The 18637-nt window shown below is 27.2% G+C and overlaps 1 protein-coding gene across 1 annotated transcript; it reads left to right on the forward strand.

The window, feature by feature from the left end:
• The first annotated feature begins 13792 nt into the window (after window positions 1-13792).
• On the forward strand, window positions 13793-17862 carry LOC142317678 (uncharacterized). Its single transcript, XM_075354231.1, has 3 exons — window positions 13793-13987; window positions 14935-15953; window positions 17725-17862. Exons 1-2 carry the CDS (start codon window positions 13793-13795, stop codon window positions 15907-15909), a joined length of 1170 nt encoding a protein of 389 aa, XP_075210346.1. The 3' UTR covers window positions 15910-15953; window positions 17725-17862.
• Window positions 17863-18637: the final 775 nt, after the last annotated feature.

The raw sequence follows: 18637 nt of genomic DNA on the forward strand, positions 1-18637 counted from the left end.
GTTTTACACGCTTTAATTTTTTCTATTATAAAATAACTTTTTAATAAAATACGCAATCTGAAAATATTGATAAAACATTTGTCTCTAAGTGAAGGATTGAGCCCATTTTTCATCATTATGTTTTCATAATTACCATCTTTCCGTTTGAAATTAGAAATTACATCTATAAATTAATGTAGTTTTCAAAATGCGATTTTGAAAGAAAAATCGCATTTTTTTAAAGTATCACTCGTGAAAGCTTTTTTTGAAATCTGTTTTTACCAATATTTATTTCTTAAGTATGAGTTTGTTAAATATTAAGACTCGTTTTCAAAAAAAAAAAAAATGCAAAGTTTTCTTTCATAAACCTTTCGAAGTTATTTATCGGTTTCTTTTCAATATCTGATAACACTTTTATTAATATCGTCATCCTTTAAAAGGTTAGGAATCCCTTAATATGAAATCTAATTATACAATAATATAAAATCATACCAAGCATGATTTTTTTGTCGTGCACAGAATACAATAATTGATATGGTCTAAATCCACAACTAGCCGATATACTTACAGTAGTACATCTAATAGTATTACGTATATTGATAAAATCTGTAAAGTTGGTCAATTCCGACTTCGTTTCCTTTTTATTTGTAATATCAAGATTTTTTTTTATAAATGTAAACTAACTTGTTATTTTATTACTTGTTATTTTTAACAAACTTCGTGTTTGTTCTTTAATATGTTGTTTTTGTAAAATTTTATGTGTTTGTAAATTTTATGTTTTTCAAATGTGTTGTTTTATTTTTTTGTGCTATGTGTAAAATTTTCACTTTGGTTGAAGTCATTGTAACTGTGTTCTGTTTCTATGAGGTAATCTGTAAAATTTGATTCTGTTGTGTGTAGTACCTCTATTTGTTCCTTATATCTGAGGGTAAATTATAGAAATCACTGGAGTTTAATTTGTGTACTCTTGTTGCGTTTATCAGAGTGTTTTTAGTCAGTATGATCTTGTGTATTTTTTTGTAGTCATCTTAAATACGACAAATTAACCTTTATTGATGTAAATGTTCACAATTTTTTATGACGGTCGGTAGATAACGGATTGATATATGTTTGTTTTATGTAATTTTTATTACTAACGGTAGTTTTTTTTATTTTATGTATCATATTTTTTGTAAATGTGGAAGGATAGCTGTCTAGTCTAGAAAAAGATTCTCTTGACTACTTATCAAATTCATTACTGCTAGCATTTCAAAATAAATTAAAAGTCCAGCATAAACAATATCATGAAATTTGTAAATAAATTAATCTATTTATAAAGTTTGAAACTTTGCATTTTAAAAAGATAACACAATAATTAAAACTGTTGCGTCAGACATTTGAAAATAATAATTACCAGTAAAAAAGTGATAATACTTTTTAAGTTCGTTATGACCTGTACAACTTTAATAAATTCTACAAAACATGTTTTTCTTATGTAATTTGACATAAAATATTAAAAAAAAAGAAGAAAAAAAGTAAATTAAGAAATTCAGTATTTAAAGAAATGACGAAAAGACTGGTGGAAAAAAATTATTTAAAAGCATTATGAAATTTTTTTTGTCAGGTAAATAAAGGACATTTAAATGTTTTTAATGAGGACTAAGTAAACTAAAGCAGACTGAGAAATTCTTACGATTTTTTGCGTGCATGCTGTTAGAGTACGAGTTGGGTTTTGAACTTGAAAAAATTCCTAAATTTAACTTGTAATCGATCTTGAAATTCGGTTTCTACATTCTTACTTGGGAACCAGTACCGATATAAATATATGTAATACTATTAGATATACTACTGTAAGTATATCGGTTAGTTGTGGACTTAGACCATATCAAATATTGTATTCTGCGCACGAAAAAAAAATCATACTTGGTAATTAAATCTGGTATCGTACATCATATAGATGATTATAGAAGGAAATTCATAAAATTTTAATATGCGATTCTATTTAAAGCTTGTATTTTTTTGAAGCGATTATTAAAACATGTATTGTTATAAGTATTCGAGCACTTAACTTACGTTAATAAAGAGAAACTACTAGACTTATTCGTTTCTATCTTTTAATTAATATTATGTATAAATAATTAAAAGTTTCAAAACAATGCCTTCTAAGAAATGTCAAAAAACGTTTGTATATTCACACAACTGAATTTTTTTACATTATTTTTCCCCATATCACTAATTCACGGATATCAGTTAAATATACAAGTGGCCATATTTTGAGTAAATTCTTTATTAACCTTTATATATATAAGTTTTATTGTGAGTGTGATGTGTGTCGTTTAGTACATAAAGAAATACTAATTGTAATAATGCATATTAAAATATTAAGTACAAACAGTTGGTAACCATACAAGTAATAAAATAACAAGTTAGTTTACATTTATAAAAATAAACATCTTAATATTACAAATAAAAAGGAAACGAAGTCGGGATTGACCAACTTTACAGATACGGCGAACATTGGCGATATACATTATTTCAGGTCTTTTCCCTCGATTGATCTTTTACTTCACCCTTATGTAAAAAGCTAAACGGCGTATTGAGTTTCTAACTTCTAATTTTTTTTTCTCCAGAACATATTTAACCCAATCTAATGGAAAATATTTCAGTTTTTCAAAATATTCGGCTCAAGGGTGCTACCTAAGATGTTCAAGAGCCTCAGTTGAACGCGTAATCTGAGAATTTAAACCGGTCAAATCCATTTAAACTAATTGTAGCAACAAAACACTCATTTTAGCTTAGAGACCTACCAAATAAAGGTGGGCTTCCTAATATCCAATAATAAAATTCTGTTCGATAACAGAAGTGTTCATGAGAAGTTCTCATGAGATTAATTTTGATTCTTTTGTTGTTTACTTCAGAGAAGTAAAAACACAAAGGCCGTTCATCTCTATCTGAATAAATAAAACAATTGAAACTTTGTAGATAAATAGATTCATGTAATCAGATGTAATTATTTTTAAAAATTTCATTATTTTAGAAAAAATGGAATTATCAGCCGATTCGATCAGTCGAATTATCAGCCGTAAATGAGCTTATTTACGTATTGTAAATAAGCTCATTTTAATAAATGAATTCTTTATAAGTGAACAATATGTTCTCTTTCAACCCGATTTGAATAAAAAAAGTGGAAATTAATTTTCTAATTCAAAAATCCATTACAATACGATATAGCCTCGGTTGTAGTATGTTAGAAAGACATTTTATTTTTTAAAAATAAGAGAATTTCTAGATTTGCATATCATAACTCCATCCATATAACCGACGTATACATGTACATGCCGATCAACAAAAATACCCTGCTCTATTAATTTAGCAATGTCTTATTAAATTTATAACATATTTTAAAATACTGCATAAGTATATCATAGCAATATACTAGCGCATAAACTTATTTGACTATCATTTTTTTATAATAAAAATGATAGTCTTAATTTTTATTTTTTTAATTTCTATTTTTAAATATTCGCACCACTGAAAAGACATAGATTGTATTATCTTACTTTTTCCATTTTATTTATTCTGGTAGAACAAGAATCCGATCTCCAGGAGAGATTGGCTAATAAAATTGCAAAATTTCGCACGTGGAAAGTGAAATTTGAAAAAATGACTAATATCTAGGTCACAAGACTAGTATTTGGAAGGAGGAACAAATTAAATTTGTATAGAAAATATTACATGAAAGACATCTGAAGGAACGCAAACTCAGCAAGATGTAATCATTAGCTTAAAAAAAATAGCTTCTGTCCATGTCCATTTATTTACACGCATTTTACTTTCTACAGTCACACTTTTAGCCGTCTTTAAAAAATTATTTTCAAATCAATAATAATTATAATTATAAATTTAGCCTGTCTTCTGAAGTATGTTTCTTGCACCGACAGGCTCGATTGGTCACGCATTAATCTTGAATCAGTATTTCAAGGTTTGTATTTGGAAGTGTGTACCCAGAACATTCTGCTGTATGAAGATCATTTATATCACAGGAAGTACGCCTTTTCTTATTTTTCTTCCTTGTTACCTTAATGTAAATAAAGCTCTGAAGCGGCAAAAGTTACATCCAGTTGTCCTGAATTCCACGAGTTGAGAATTTATTTGTATTTTAGACGAACTGCTGGAAAGATAATTTTTGTTCTGATGGCTTTTTTTCGATATTATAATTAAATATCGAGAAAAAGAAAATATCTCTTTGTATATGGATTAGGCATTGAACTGAAAATTGTACTCCCTTCTGCAATCGGTACGGTGCAACGTTCTGAACATTAGCTTTCCTCACGCCAAGATTTACCACCTTACACTATGACTTGTGCAGTATGTCGCACAAAAGTATGTCGTTTTTGTATTTTCAAAACTTTTGAATATAAAACTATCTTTAGACTTTCAAACATTACGGTTTCATACTTTTCTGACTGTAATTATTTTTTTTTTCAGTGATGTTGGGTGCATGTCGAATTAATAAAATTACTTGAAAAACCTTTAAATATATGATTAAAAGTACCATAGTACTTTTAAGTACTCTACCTAAAAGTACGTAGTTCATGAAGCCATTCTCATCTAGAAAACCTGACTATCAGAATTACAATATGATCTTCTCGTTGTTTAAAAAATGCATTTTAATTTTTTCAATAAACATTTTGACAACGTTTTAAAGATTGTCTGCAATTTGGGATCGATCGGTTATTTAAACTATTTCCCGAAAACGTTCTTTATTAGTTTCATTCTTTTAACTCAATGTTTTTTTCATTTTTTTTGTGTTTGTTTTCAAATTGCATCCTTAATTTAACATACTTCCTGCATTGCCTATTGATGAAATTTTGCACAGCTAATAAGGTCGGGTGACAATACAATATTCCACCATTACTTTTGCAAACATTCCCCCGTACGGAGGTAAATTAATGGTGGAAATTAAGTTTTGTTAATTTACAATATTTCAATAATCAAAAACTTCACTATTTCGCTACTTTGTGAAGTAAATGTTTGATTGAAAATTTGCGTGTTATTTTATATAAATATAAGAAATTTCAGTATATGATGTTATCTTTTGAAATCAAAATTAACCTATTAATTAAACTCATGCAAAATATGATAATAATTTGATTAAGATATGACAAAAAAGTATAAAGTAAATTTTTAAAACATTTTTGTAATATTATTTTTCTCTCATGGTCATAAAATGTTATAAAATTAACCAAAATTAAAAGCAATAAAAAACATACTACTAAACAATTGAAATCGCAAAATTTTAAATAAATACTAATTTGATAAATTAATATTTTTGTTTGACCATAAAGCAAAATTTCTGATTTTTTTTTTAATGATGGGTTCTTGTGAGATAATCAAATTGATTTCGTTTGTAAGAAAACAACAACACTGTTTTATTTTGAAGCGCCTTAATAAAACACTACGCTAGTCTTCATCATTGAATACATATTACGCCTACGTATTTCCCTTCTGAAGTATAATGTCGTTTCTTGAGCTTCCTCAAAAGTCAGAACGTTTTTAAAATACAAACATGGGCTGCCAGATCATTATGAGGAGATTTTTATAAGTATGAATCGTGTAGACCAATATTTAGAAAATTAAATATGTTAACTTATCCTTGAGTTTATATTTATGTACGTGCATCTTTGCTAAAAAGAATGGTCAGTTATTCTTAAAAAATTACGCTTTATCTGCATCCCATTTACGTGTACATAAATATGTGCTGAAAAAAATTTTCAGTAACGCCTTCTTAATTGTGAATTATTCTGTAGAATTTTTAATATTTAATATATGTACCTTTTTACCTTAATATTATTTAATGAGTTTGAATTTAAATTAATTAATTTGGATTTCAATCATATATATTCTTACCTTATAATTTGTTTTTATATTAATTACAAATTAATATAAAAACAAATATAATGTATCTATACATATAATGTATAATGTATCTATAATGTAAAAACAAATATAATTTATCTTATAATGACGTGATCTTTATAATGTATTATTGCGTATCGATCACAATAAAGTATTTATTTATTTATTCTTGTCTACTCTATATTTGGGTAAGAATATGTATAACTTAAGACTACAGCTTTCTATGCAGCAGCCGTTGAATTTAAATCGTTTTTGTTATAAAATCAATTTTCCTGTTCTTAACAGACAGGTATTTAGAATGTAAAGGCCGAAAAATTGAAGTAACAGTTAGTTCTGTAGCTTAGTAACTACAAAATTTACTGTTACTTCAATTTTTCGACCTTTATTTTGGCATCAATTTTGGTACGTAAGAATGTCTGATGAAAAATGTAAAATGTAGAAATTAACTGAATCATTGAATAAATGAGAGAAAAACATTTTTCTATCGCTATTTTCACGTATTAAATTTCTTTTGTAAAAGAATTACGGTTTTAATGTTTACTTTTTATAGTCGGGTTTTTTAACACACATCCTCGGCATTAAGGCATTGGATTTTTTGATTTACTTAGAGTAAAAATAACCAACATACGAGCGTATAATGTTCCAAAGAACGTAGACGTTCTTTGGAACATTATACGCTCGTATGTTGGTTATTTTTACGTTCTTACGTTCTTTGGAAATTTTTTCGAAGCGGTGTTCGCAACTCATACTCCGCAGCACATACGAAATAGGTACGTTTGTCACCATATGTCTCCAGTTTGTGATGTGTGATATCACACACACACACACACGTAAGGATATGAAACAAGTACAACACACACGAAGTATACGTGGGTCTCCATATACAACACGAAATAAATTCGTATGACATACATAAAATCTGTTAATGTAAAATGCTTACAACAATGTCGAAACAAGCAAGTGAATTAAAATTTGTTCTCTTAGTTTTAAAAAACTACATTAAATTAGAAAAGCTGACATCTTTTTACAAGCAGTAATTAAGTTACAACTTCTGAAAGCTTATTTTTTTAAATTAATTTTTAAAATATTTTATTGTACTATTGTTATGAAAATAATAATTTTTAAGTGCCCTAAAATTTACTCCAAAGGACCTAGGTCCTATACTGTAAAATATAGCATGATCATTTATTAGAAGTATAAAATAAATTCATTATCAAAACTACTTTTACTTAATTTTCAATCGAACGGATGACGTAAGATTTATTTCTTCTTGCATCATTTGAAGTAGTAATTATTATTATTATTATTTTCGAAGACTGCCCTCTAAAGTAGATGAGAGGGACTGTGACCTTAATGTTGATATCGCCGAAGCATGATATCGACAGAGTATATAAGAGTACAGTCGTCAGTGGTCAAATAGCCACTGACTCTATCTTCAATATGCAGTCCTCCCTGGTATATTTGGTGCTCATCGGCTTCGCTGCTGCTGCCGTCCACCCTTACGGACAAGCTAATCATTCAAAACGGTTTAGCGGTACGAATGACCAAAACTCAGTAAATCATCAAGAACATCACGACCAGACCAACAATGAAGTTCAAGCGTATGATGATTTGAACAAACTTTTCTTAAATAATAACTATAACTACCTGTTACAAGCCACCGATTACAACCGAATTGGTCAAAACGTACACATTAACCAGAATGACGACAACAAAGTTAGTGAAATTAATAATCTAAACGGTCACGACCAAGAGAATACTAACCAGCAAAGTCAGAATGATGATGATCAGACCACTCAAGATAACACCAATTATAATAACAACGACAGCAACGATGATGACAATCAAAATCAGAACGACAACAACCAAGACGTATAGGAAGAAAACGGTAAGTTTTAATGAATTATATTGGTAAATATTTTTATATATTAATCGATTTATAACATCTGTAAGAAATTCAAATACATTTGTATAAAACAAGAAAAATGTTGAAATTAAACATTTTTATTGTTTTACACAAATGTATTAATAAACTATAAATATTAATAAACTAATAAAAAGTAAAATAAGATTTATTAATTTTCAATTTTTGCAAATTTCATTAATTGATCTCTTCTAACAAAGCAATAAATTACGTGTAAATCTGAATCTAAAGTTTTGAACTTGCTATACAACTCGGATTAAAAATGATCAAATTTTCCAACTGAAAAAATTAATTGAGCTGAAATGCAAGTGTTAAATATTTATATCAACATAATTGAGCCAGCGGCATTAAAACTTGAAACCGAAGTCAGATAAATTCTATTACTGAGAAATGACTTTATAGTAAATCTCAAAGGAAAAACAAAAAAAACCTTCTGAAAAGTTTGATGCAATATATCATTAACTCTAAAGAATTACTAAGTCAGTTAAAATTTCGAATTTGTCAAATTCATTAAAATTACTTTAAAACAAACAGTCTTTGGGTGACATCCCAAAAACTAAATTCCTCAAAATTTTTCAAAAAACTAAATATAAGTTTTAAACGTCAATCTTTCAGAAATACTATTCAGTTTTTCTGTGATGTAACTTTATTAAACATGCAACTTTTGAGGTGCTATTTTCCCGTCATTTTTTGTTCATATTAACATAAATTTTGCATTTAGAAAAAAAAGATTAAATTAGTGGAGGAGGTTAGCCTCTCGCCTTTCATCCGGGTGGAGGGGCGTCCAATTCGATCCCAGTCAGATATGGCATTTTTCATAAGCTATAAAATTCTATTTTCACATTCCCTCGTACAAACTTCACAAAGCTTCTGTGGTGAATTAATTCATCAAGCAAAAAAAAAACTTACAATCTTTTTTTGGAATTACTAGAAATTTAACGCTTATAATAAATTAAACTAAATTTAAGTGAATGTAGATATGTTGAAGAAATTTGAGCCATATATCTTTCTCCACCAGAACTCGAAAGTTTTGTCAGCATCCCTGTGCGATAATGAGAACGTTTTATTCTTATTTTATACCGCTGATTTGCTTATTTATAAATCATACAATTGAAAGAAACCATTCCAACAACTAAATGTTATTAAACGACTTCAAAAATAAATATTAATCTATTTTGATTAACCGTGAAAAGTCATTATCACAGTTTTTTATATCTTCAACAATAGGAAAAACACATGCAAGTAAGTTAGTAATATCTATTCTTTGAATTTTTTTTATCCTGATACAAAATTTTTTTTCATGATTTTTAATAAGGTTAATTTAATTGTTAACAGATTGATATGGCCTATTAATATTAACAGGCTATATAAGGTATGGCTTATTTCTTATTCCTGTTTAGCCTTCGGTAATTACCGTTCAGATAATACTTCAGAGGATGAATCAGTATGATATGTATGAATGTAAATGAAGTGTAGTCTTGTACAGTCTCAGTTCGACCATTCCTGAGATATGTGGTTAAGTGAAACCCAACCATCAAAAAACACCTCTATCTAAGATCTAGTATTCAAAATATAAGGTATGACTTATTTTTAAATAGTATCACGGAATTCGTTTGAATGTCGGTAAGAGGCGACGAAGTCAAAACTACGTTTACAGTTCTAAACATGACCTAACCAGACAGTGAAATGAAAATGGGGAAAAAATAAGCGTGAAAACATTATATTTCAGCTCAATTAGATTACTAATAAAGAATACTTTCAAAAAATATCTCGAATTTTTTACACAACGTTTTTATGTTCCATTTGATGAACCGCGGGACTCGAATATGTCATTTTATTCATTTTTTTTTAATGTACCTTTACGAATCGCGCCGCTAGGTAGCAGTACTTGATAGTACAAGGTAGCGTACAAAAACTTGACAATGTACTTGAAATAATAAAATTTAAAAGAAATATACTACAGATTGTTTTAATAGTAAATGCTGTTATGTAAATGAAAGTACTGAAGATGAACTTTTTTTTTAATTTCCATCGTTTCTTTAAAAAAAATAAAAGTGTTGGTTTAAAAGAAATTATACTAGTTTTATTCGAGTGGTAAAATCGAATTTAACAATAAAAATCGAGGGTTACTCTTACAAAGTAATAAATGCAATATTACATCACGGATTTTCGATTCATAAAGGTCTTTGTACTAGTTTTATTCAAAAAGGAAAAATGTGGAATGAAGTGAATGAGATATGACAATAAAAAAAAAATTGTCCGTGAAATTCAATTTGTTTGTTCTAAGGCAATAAATTTTAATAATAAGTTCATTTTAACAATCAGTAATTCATAGAAAATAAAAGAATAATCTAACAAAACGTAGTGATATCCAAAAAAAAATTACAATGAAATTGTAAACCGTACGGTAAGTCTCGCAGACATAATTTCTTCCGCTCAAAAAAAAATTTCTGTAATACCTGTTTTTAACAAAACGATACTGATATAAAAAAATGTAATTATCAAAATCAGTTATTAATTTAGAATTTTATTTTTGAAAAAAATACACGTTGAATATATGTAATAGACAATAGATAATAAAAAATGTTTAAGCGTTCCATATAAGAAAAAAAAAAATTAAAATTTTTGTTACAAAAATCTTACCGGCCCGTTTTCATTTACATGTAGTACATATTACATTTACAGAAATAATAAAATTCTTATAATTATTCATTGCTTAATAAATGAAATCAGGCCGAAACAATTAACTTAAGGAAACTTAATTTCTTAATTAAATTTAGGAAATTTGTTTTCTTGTGGCATCTAAGAGGAGAAAAATATTTACTGGTCTTTTTTTAATTAAAATTCTATAAAGTGTGTATTATGTGTGTTTTTGTAAAGTATAGAAGTGTTTTCGGTATCTTAATGCTTTGATGTAAATTGCATAATGATTCATATGATGTTGTGCTCTTGAATCAAGAATCTATAATTATAACCTGTGTCATTTAAAGACTGCAACCAACTAGTCTCTAGAGTCACTACTTCTCTTAATTCCCCAAAAAAATGTTCCTTGGGAAAAATATTGCTACAAATATAACAAAAAATTTACTCTTATTTGATAGTTATAAATTGTTAATTATAGTTTATCATCTTATAAATATCAATGAAATTAAATACTTATATACTTATATACTTATATATATATATATATATATATTGTTAACACATGTTGTACTAATCCATTATTACTTCAAAATAAAAATAATTTGATAAAATCCAACTATTAAAAGTAGGATATGGACATTAAAAACAATAACTAGGACTTTTAAAAAATAAGCCATAAAAGTAACTGAAGTTTAATGCAGATTAATAAAAACACCAGTTAATGACCATTATAAACCAACACTAAGTGATTAGGCAACATTAAAAATCGGATTCAAAGAGCAGGGAATATTTTTAATTTAAAATAATTAATATATGTGAGTAGTAATTTTAGATTTAAAAAAAATCATTCTCTAATTATCAATACACTTCCCCTGTAAAAAAATTGTGGAAACTGCCTTATCTTTTGGAACATATGTAAATGACACTTCATAAATTTAATCTTAATGTTATATAAAATATCTTGTTTTAAACTACTTTAGTTTTACTTTTGATTAATGGCTTCTGAAGAAAACTTTTTCTAATGTTAATTTCATTTAAATTTTTGTTAATAAATTCTGCTTCTGGTAGCACTGAGATCTTATATTTGTATAAATATCGAATAATTTTTAAACAGCTTATTTTAATTTATGGTAAAAGTTGTTAAAACTTTACTAAGTCCAAGCTCAGTCTCTGATTTTAAAAAGCCTGGTTTTAGAGTAAAGCCAAACTTACTCGCTGATAAAGATATAAACATTAAAGTGAATGCTGTAGTCAATCCTAAAATTGTTGCATATTTTTTTACTTTCCTGGCAAAATAACCTACATTGCTGCAAGAATGGGTGTGGTTACAACATAAAGTATGGTTAGTGGACAAAATTGTAGGTGTGGAGTTTTTGCAGATCTTAATGTTTCATGATCTCTCAATCCAAAGTATTGCTGATTGTTTGAACATTGAAACTTGAAATTTAACTCAAATATTTTATTAGCTCATTATTTTAGAAATCTTGTGATATATTTACAAAATGGATCTCTAGAAACTCATGAAAGTTTAAACAAACATTTGTGTACATAAGCCCTAACTTCAATTAAATTCTTGCCTCAATCTGATAAGGGGGTAAATATATATACTGGAAAAAATTATTTTTTAGGATTTGTTTAATATTTCTAAACCAACTTAACTACTAAGAACCAAATTAGGCTGAAGTATTTCTGTGCATGAGATCTTAATTTTATTATATTTTAGGCCCCTACAAACAAGTATCACCTAATGATCAGAATCTTTAGAAACACAAACTAGAAATCAATTTTTAAAGTCGATTATTAAGTTTGTGATTTAAAATTGATTTCAAGAACTGCTTACTGTTTTGTATTTGGTGATTGATTTTAAATAACTATAATAGTCATTTATATTTTAAAATCTTATGGCAAATTTGAAATAATAATCTGTCAAAGACAAAACCATGAAAGTGATACAATCCTATGGCAGTTTTTATACAAGTTTAAAAAACTGGTAGTTTTTTATGATAGACTTCAAAATTCAAAATTTTCATTTTTTTTTTTTTGCTGCTAGTAGTTATGCCTACATGGTTGTTAGTCATATTCTTTCACTTTAATAGGTTTGTAACAATGCAAGCTTTAAGACCAAGTTTTGAGGTTTTTTTTTATCAGTTTGTCATTTTCTCTTAAATATGATTAAATTACTTTAGTTTCTTGTTTTTAATATGTGTGATTTTGATGAACACAAATTAAATAACAGGTAGAATGTTTTAAAATTGTATTTATATGTGTTCTTCTATTTGTCAACTGACTCTTTACTAATCTTAATCTGTTCTTTATTTGAGAGTGATGAGTAATTAACTGACTTATGCATACAAATATACTGAATTGTTTCTTCTATCAATTGATATGACCCGTTTAAACATAAGGCTCTCCAATCTCTTCTTTAAAAATCTGTAAAATTTGTAGTATATTCTGAGTATCTATTAACAGTTTATCTGAAAAAAATCTTGACTTTCATTGGAATCTTATTGATATTGAAACCTGAAACCTGACGAACAGTTATTTAACAGAACTAATTTTTAAAAAAAATCTGAATACTCAGTTTTTTATTTTTCTTGTTTTAAATTTGTTTAATATTCCTAAATAGAGATAATACAAAATAATTTGATATTGTTTTAAAAACTACAGTCAAATTTTTTTAACAATCCATGTTTCACTAAAAGATATAAGGTTTTTGTTGAACACAAATTAAATAACAAATAGAACATTTTAAAATTTTATTTATGTGTTCCATGTACTTATCAACTAATTTTTCACTAATGTTAATATGTTGTTTAATTGACACAGCATTATATAACAAATCAATTTATACAATATATTGTAACATTTATACAGTACTGGTGTTAATTGCATGAAACAGAAGATTCCTTTGTGTTAATTTGTCGAACCTTCAGTAAATTAATCATCAGGCATGTACAATTATTGATTTCATAATGTTATGTTTGTACCCCCCCCCCCCACAACCTGCTAGAAGTAATTTAAGATATATTTTTAATTTATCCCTAAAAATATACATAGAATTCCACAAACGCAATGCTTCAAAAATGTTATGACACAAAAAGACTGGGTGATGGAAAAATTGTGATTGGATTTTTGGATTTAGTAAAAAAATTACATTAGGAATAGAAATAAACTTTTATGTCAAATAACTATGTTTATTATTTTTATTGAAGTAGTAATTAATTTTTTTTTTTTCAGAAAACACAAAACAACAACAGAATTCAGAATTCAATTATGTAAACAATAACCAGAATAATTGCAACAGTGGTTATAACAACAACAACAACCAGAATAACTGTTGTAACAATAATGGCAACTGTTGTTGTTACAACAATAACTTCTGTAACAACCAAAACTGCAACAATAACGGTTTTAATAGTAATAATTGCTGCAACAACAACCAAAACTACAACAATAATGGCTGTAGTAATATATGCAATAACAATGGATATAATAACAATAACTGCTGCAATAATAACAACCAAAATTGCAACAATAATGGCTGTAATAACAACTTTAACAATAACAATGTGAATAACTATAATAATCAGAATAATTGCAACAATAATGCATGTAATAATAATAACTGCTACAGAAACAACCAAAACTACAATAATAATAACAATATCTGCAATAACAGTGGTGGCAATAATAATAACAACTGTTGTAATAACAACAACAATAATGAGTGTAATAACAACTTCAACAATAATAATAGATGCAATAACTGCAATAATTAAAATAATTGCAACAATAATGGATGTAATAATAACTGCTACAACCAAAACTGCAATAATAATAACAATATCTGCAATAACAATGGTTGCAATAATAATAACTGCTGTAACAACAACAACAACAACAACAACAACCAAAATTGCAACACTAATGGATGTAATAATAATAATTGCAACATAAATTGCTGTAATAATAATAATAATAATATCTGCAATAACAATGGTTGCAATAATAATAATAACTGTTGTAATAACAACAATAATGGCTGTAATAATAACTTCAATAATAATAATGGATGCAATAATAACAATAACAATGTGAATAACTGCAATAATCAGAATAATTGCAACAATAATGGATGTAATAATAATAATAATTGCTACAACAACAACAACAACAACCAAAACTGCTACAATAATTGCTGTAATAATAATAATAATAATAATAATAATAATAATTTTTCATTCAATAGTTCATGCTACCATATACAATGCACGTCAGAACAATAGTTATAGCTCCTGCGCCTTGCCTATGGGCCGGCCAGGATGCTTTTTACTGGGCTTGCCCAAGAGAATAATAATAATAATAATAACAATATCTGCAATAACAATGGTTGCAATAATAATAACTACTGTAATAACAACTGCTGTAACAACAATAACAACCAGAACTGCAACAATAATGAATATAATAACTTCTGCAACATCAACCAGAATAATTGCAACAATAATGGATGTAATAATAATAATAATAATAATATCTGTAATAACAGTGGTTGCAATAATAATAATTGTTGTAATAACAACAACCAAAACTGCAACAACAATGGATGCAATAACAACAGTAACAATGTGAATAATTGCAACAACAACCAGAATATTTGCAACAATAATGGTTGTAATAACAACTGCTGTAATAACAATAACCAAAACTGCAACAACAATAGATGTAATAACAACCTCAACAATAATAATGGATGCAATAACAACAATAACAATGTGAATAACTGCAATAATCAGAATAATTGCAACAATAATGGATGTAATAATGATAATAATAATAACAATATCTGCAATAACAATGGTTGCAATAATAATAACTTCTGTAATAACAACTGCTGTAACAACAACAACAACAACCAAAACTGCAACAATAATGGATGTAATAATAATAATAATATCTGTAATAACAATGGTTGCAATAATAATAACTGTTGTAATAACAACAACCAAAACTGCAACAACAATGGATGTAATAACAACTTCAACAATAATAATGGATGCAATAACAACAATAACAATGTGAATAACTGCAACAACAACCAGAATAATTGCAACAATAATGGTTGTAATAACAACTGCTGTAATAACAATAACCAAAACTGCAACAACAATGGATATAATTATAACTTCTGCAACAGCAATGGATGCAATAACAATAATTGCTGCAACAACAACCAAAACTGCAATAATAATGGATGTAATAACAATGGATGCAATAATAATAATAATTGCTACAATAACAAGTCAAATGGTAACAATAATTTCTGCAACAGCAATAGCTGCAATAACAATAACTACAACAGTAATGGCTGTATCAAGAATAATAACTGTTTCAACAACTTCGGGTGCAGTAACAATAACAATCAGAATAATTGCAATATCAATAGATGCAACAACCACTGCTAGCTGATAGTAGTGCACTACTGATAACAGCAAACTTACCGAAAAAGGTGAGAACCAACTCTTTAACTTTATTATTTAAAAAAATTAGAATATACAACTACTTCCTACTTTTAAACACGCTAAATTTTATGAATTTGTTTTTCAGTTACAATTTAGAACATTTTTAAATTGTAATATTTTTAAATAATTTGATTATTAAATTATTGCACATCGACCATTTCACTTTGAAAAGAAAACGATTGATGTAAAGTTATTAGAATTTTTTTTTTTCATTAACCAAAGGATAAGGAGAATTGTTGGTAATAGATGATAATTTAACATTCATGATTTTCCTTCCCATCTTGAATAGAAAAGCATAAAATATTACTAGAATGGTGAATCTATCATATTGAATTAAGTCACTGTAACTCACATTGACAATAGTGGAAAACATATAAGCTGTTAATTATAACATCATAAATGTTATTTATTTATTATATTTCAAGTATATTTATCTAAATGGATACTACTAACAATACAAATAATAATAGCAGATCTTACAATGTAAACACAGTCACAGTCATTATGAAATTAGAAATATACAATTTAATATATGTTAACCTGCTTAATTCTTTGCATGCAACCTTGTGATAATATAATAAATTGTAACTTGTACTGAAGTTTAAAATGATGAAAGCTTTAAAAGCATTGTTCTTAAAGCATAAAACTCTTTTCAAGTTGCCTTTACTTAAAACTCAGCAGTTCCTTTGCTGATGCCAATAATAGAGCTAAAAGAAACTTTACTGAGGAAAGTTTTGTTAACTCTAAAAGATCTTTGGAAGAATAGTTCCATTAATCTGAAGGTGAGAAGCGTTTATAGTTTTAAAGTTTATCATATTTTTTAATATTATTTACTGATTTTTTTCCCATAAGAACTACTGATGGATAATTTATTACCACAATTCTGTTCTCTGATGAAATATTATTAAAATCACTTGCATCGTATACTATTCTTAGATGTCTTTTTGCATACTTTCATTCTTGTATGCTTTTAAGAATTTGAAGCTTATTACAAATTATAAATATGTTATAAAGTTAAAATCTTTTCCGATTATTTTTATAGAAATTTTTTTTTATTTGGATCATAACTTTGTATTTATTTAATATCCTCTAGATATTCAGGTAAATAGTATAATCATCCCTAAAGTCAATACGCAAATAAAAATTGAAATATAGTCCACTGTTGTATTCCCTGAACATAAAAATTAATAAATAGCACTTTCAAAACAAAGATACACAACTATTTTTGGATATAGACCCGCTTTTAAATACTAAAAGATATATTTACTTTTATTTATTGTTGAATGTCTGTGTTGCTAGAGTGGTTTAATCACTGGAATTAAGTTGTCAGCAGTGTCTAAGGATTGGTTGCCTTGACATTAGGTAAGAATACTGCTACACTTAAATAACTTTACAGCCTGTTTAAGGGATAAAATTGTTGTTATTCAGTTAAAAAATAGTTCAACCTAAATGACAGTTAAGAGGATCGGAAAGTAAAATACAGAAAATGTGATTAATGAAAATTAATCTATTAGCAGGGAATACAAAAATAATTATTATTTATTTATATGTTTGTTCTACCCACAGTTCAAATTAAATTAACATTTAGTAGCTATGAATAGATTTTCTAAATCAGCAGCAATTTCACAAACTATGTAGACCTTTATAAAATTTTTCACTGGAAAGCGGCAACAAATCGGTTTAATCTAAATGCTGCAACTAAATAATTATGAAAAAATGTTCTAATGATTTAATATGTTTTTCTCATTTTTTTTACAGGTTGTATTTTACAGTACAACAAAATTTGATAAAACAGGAACAATAACAGCCAGTTAACAGGATTTTAACTATCCAGTTCATTGTCTTAATAAATACATTTTGTCTGTATGTATATTGAAATATATCAAATGTTTTTTCTGAACTTCATTTGCATGTTATTTACTTCTCCTAAACCTTACAACATTAATAAACCTTGGAACATTAATAAAACCTTTTTTGTAAAAATGTTTAAGAATTGCTTTAAGAAAATTATTATTGCTAAGTAATAGAATTGAAGCTAAATAATATAAAAAGGTATATAATATTTTTATTACAAATTTAATAATAATTATCAAATTTTTTTTTTGTCTTCAGTCATTTGACTGGTTTGATGCAGCTCTCCAGGATTCCCTATCTAGTGCTAGTTGTTTCATTTCCATATACCCTCTACATCCTACATCCCTAACAATTTGTTTTACATATTCCAAACGTGGCCAGCCTACACAATTTTTTCCTTTTACCTGTCCTTCCAATATTAAAGTGACTATTCCAGGATGCCTTAGTATCTGGCCTATAAGTCTGTCTCTTTTAACTATATTTTTCCAAATGCTTCTTTCTTCATCTATTTGTCGCAATACCTCTTCATTTGTCACTTTATCCACCCATCTGATTTTTAACATTCTCCTATAGCACCACATTTCAAAAGCTTCTAATCTTTTCTTCTCAGATACTCCGATTGTCCAAGTTCCACTTCCATATAAAGCGACACTCCAAACATATACTTTCAAAAATCATTTCCTGACATTTAAATTAATTTTTGATGTAAACAAATTATATTTCTTACTGAAGGCTCGTTTCGCTTGTGCTATTCGGCATTTTATATCGCTCCTGCTTCGTCCATCTTTAGCAATTCTACTTCCCAAATAACAAAATT

This window comes from Lycorma delicatula, chromosome 1 (genome assembly GCF_047948215.1).
Source record: "Lycorma delicatula isolate Av1 chromosome 1, ASM4794821v1, whole genome shotgun sequence".
NCBI lineage: Eukaryota > Metazoa > Arthropoda > Insecta > Hemiptera > Fulgoridae > Lycorma > Lycorma delicatula.

Bases quoted from the DNA above. Each gene is read 5' to 3' on its own strand.
- LOC142317678 (XM_075354231.1), top strand. From the start codon at position 13,793: ATGGCAACTGTTGTTGTTACAACAATAACTTCTGTAACAACCAAAACT. The intron at 13,988-14,934 runs GTAATAACAACT...AACATCAACCAG, and splicing joins AAATTGCAACAATAATGGCT to AATAATTGCAACAATAATGG.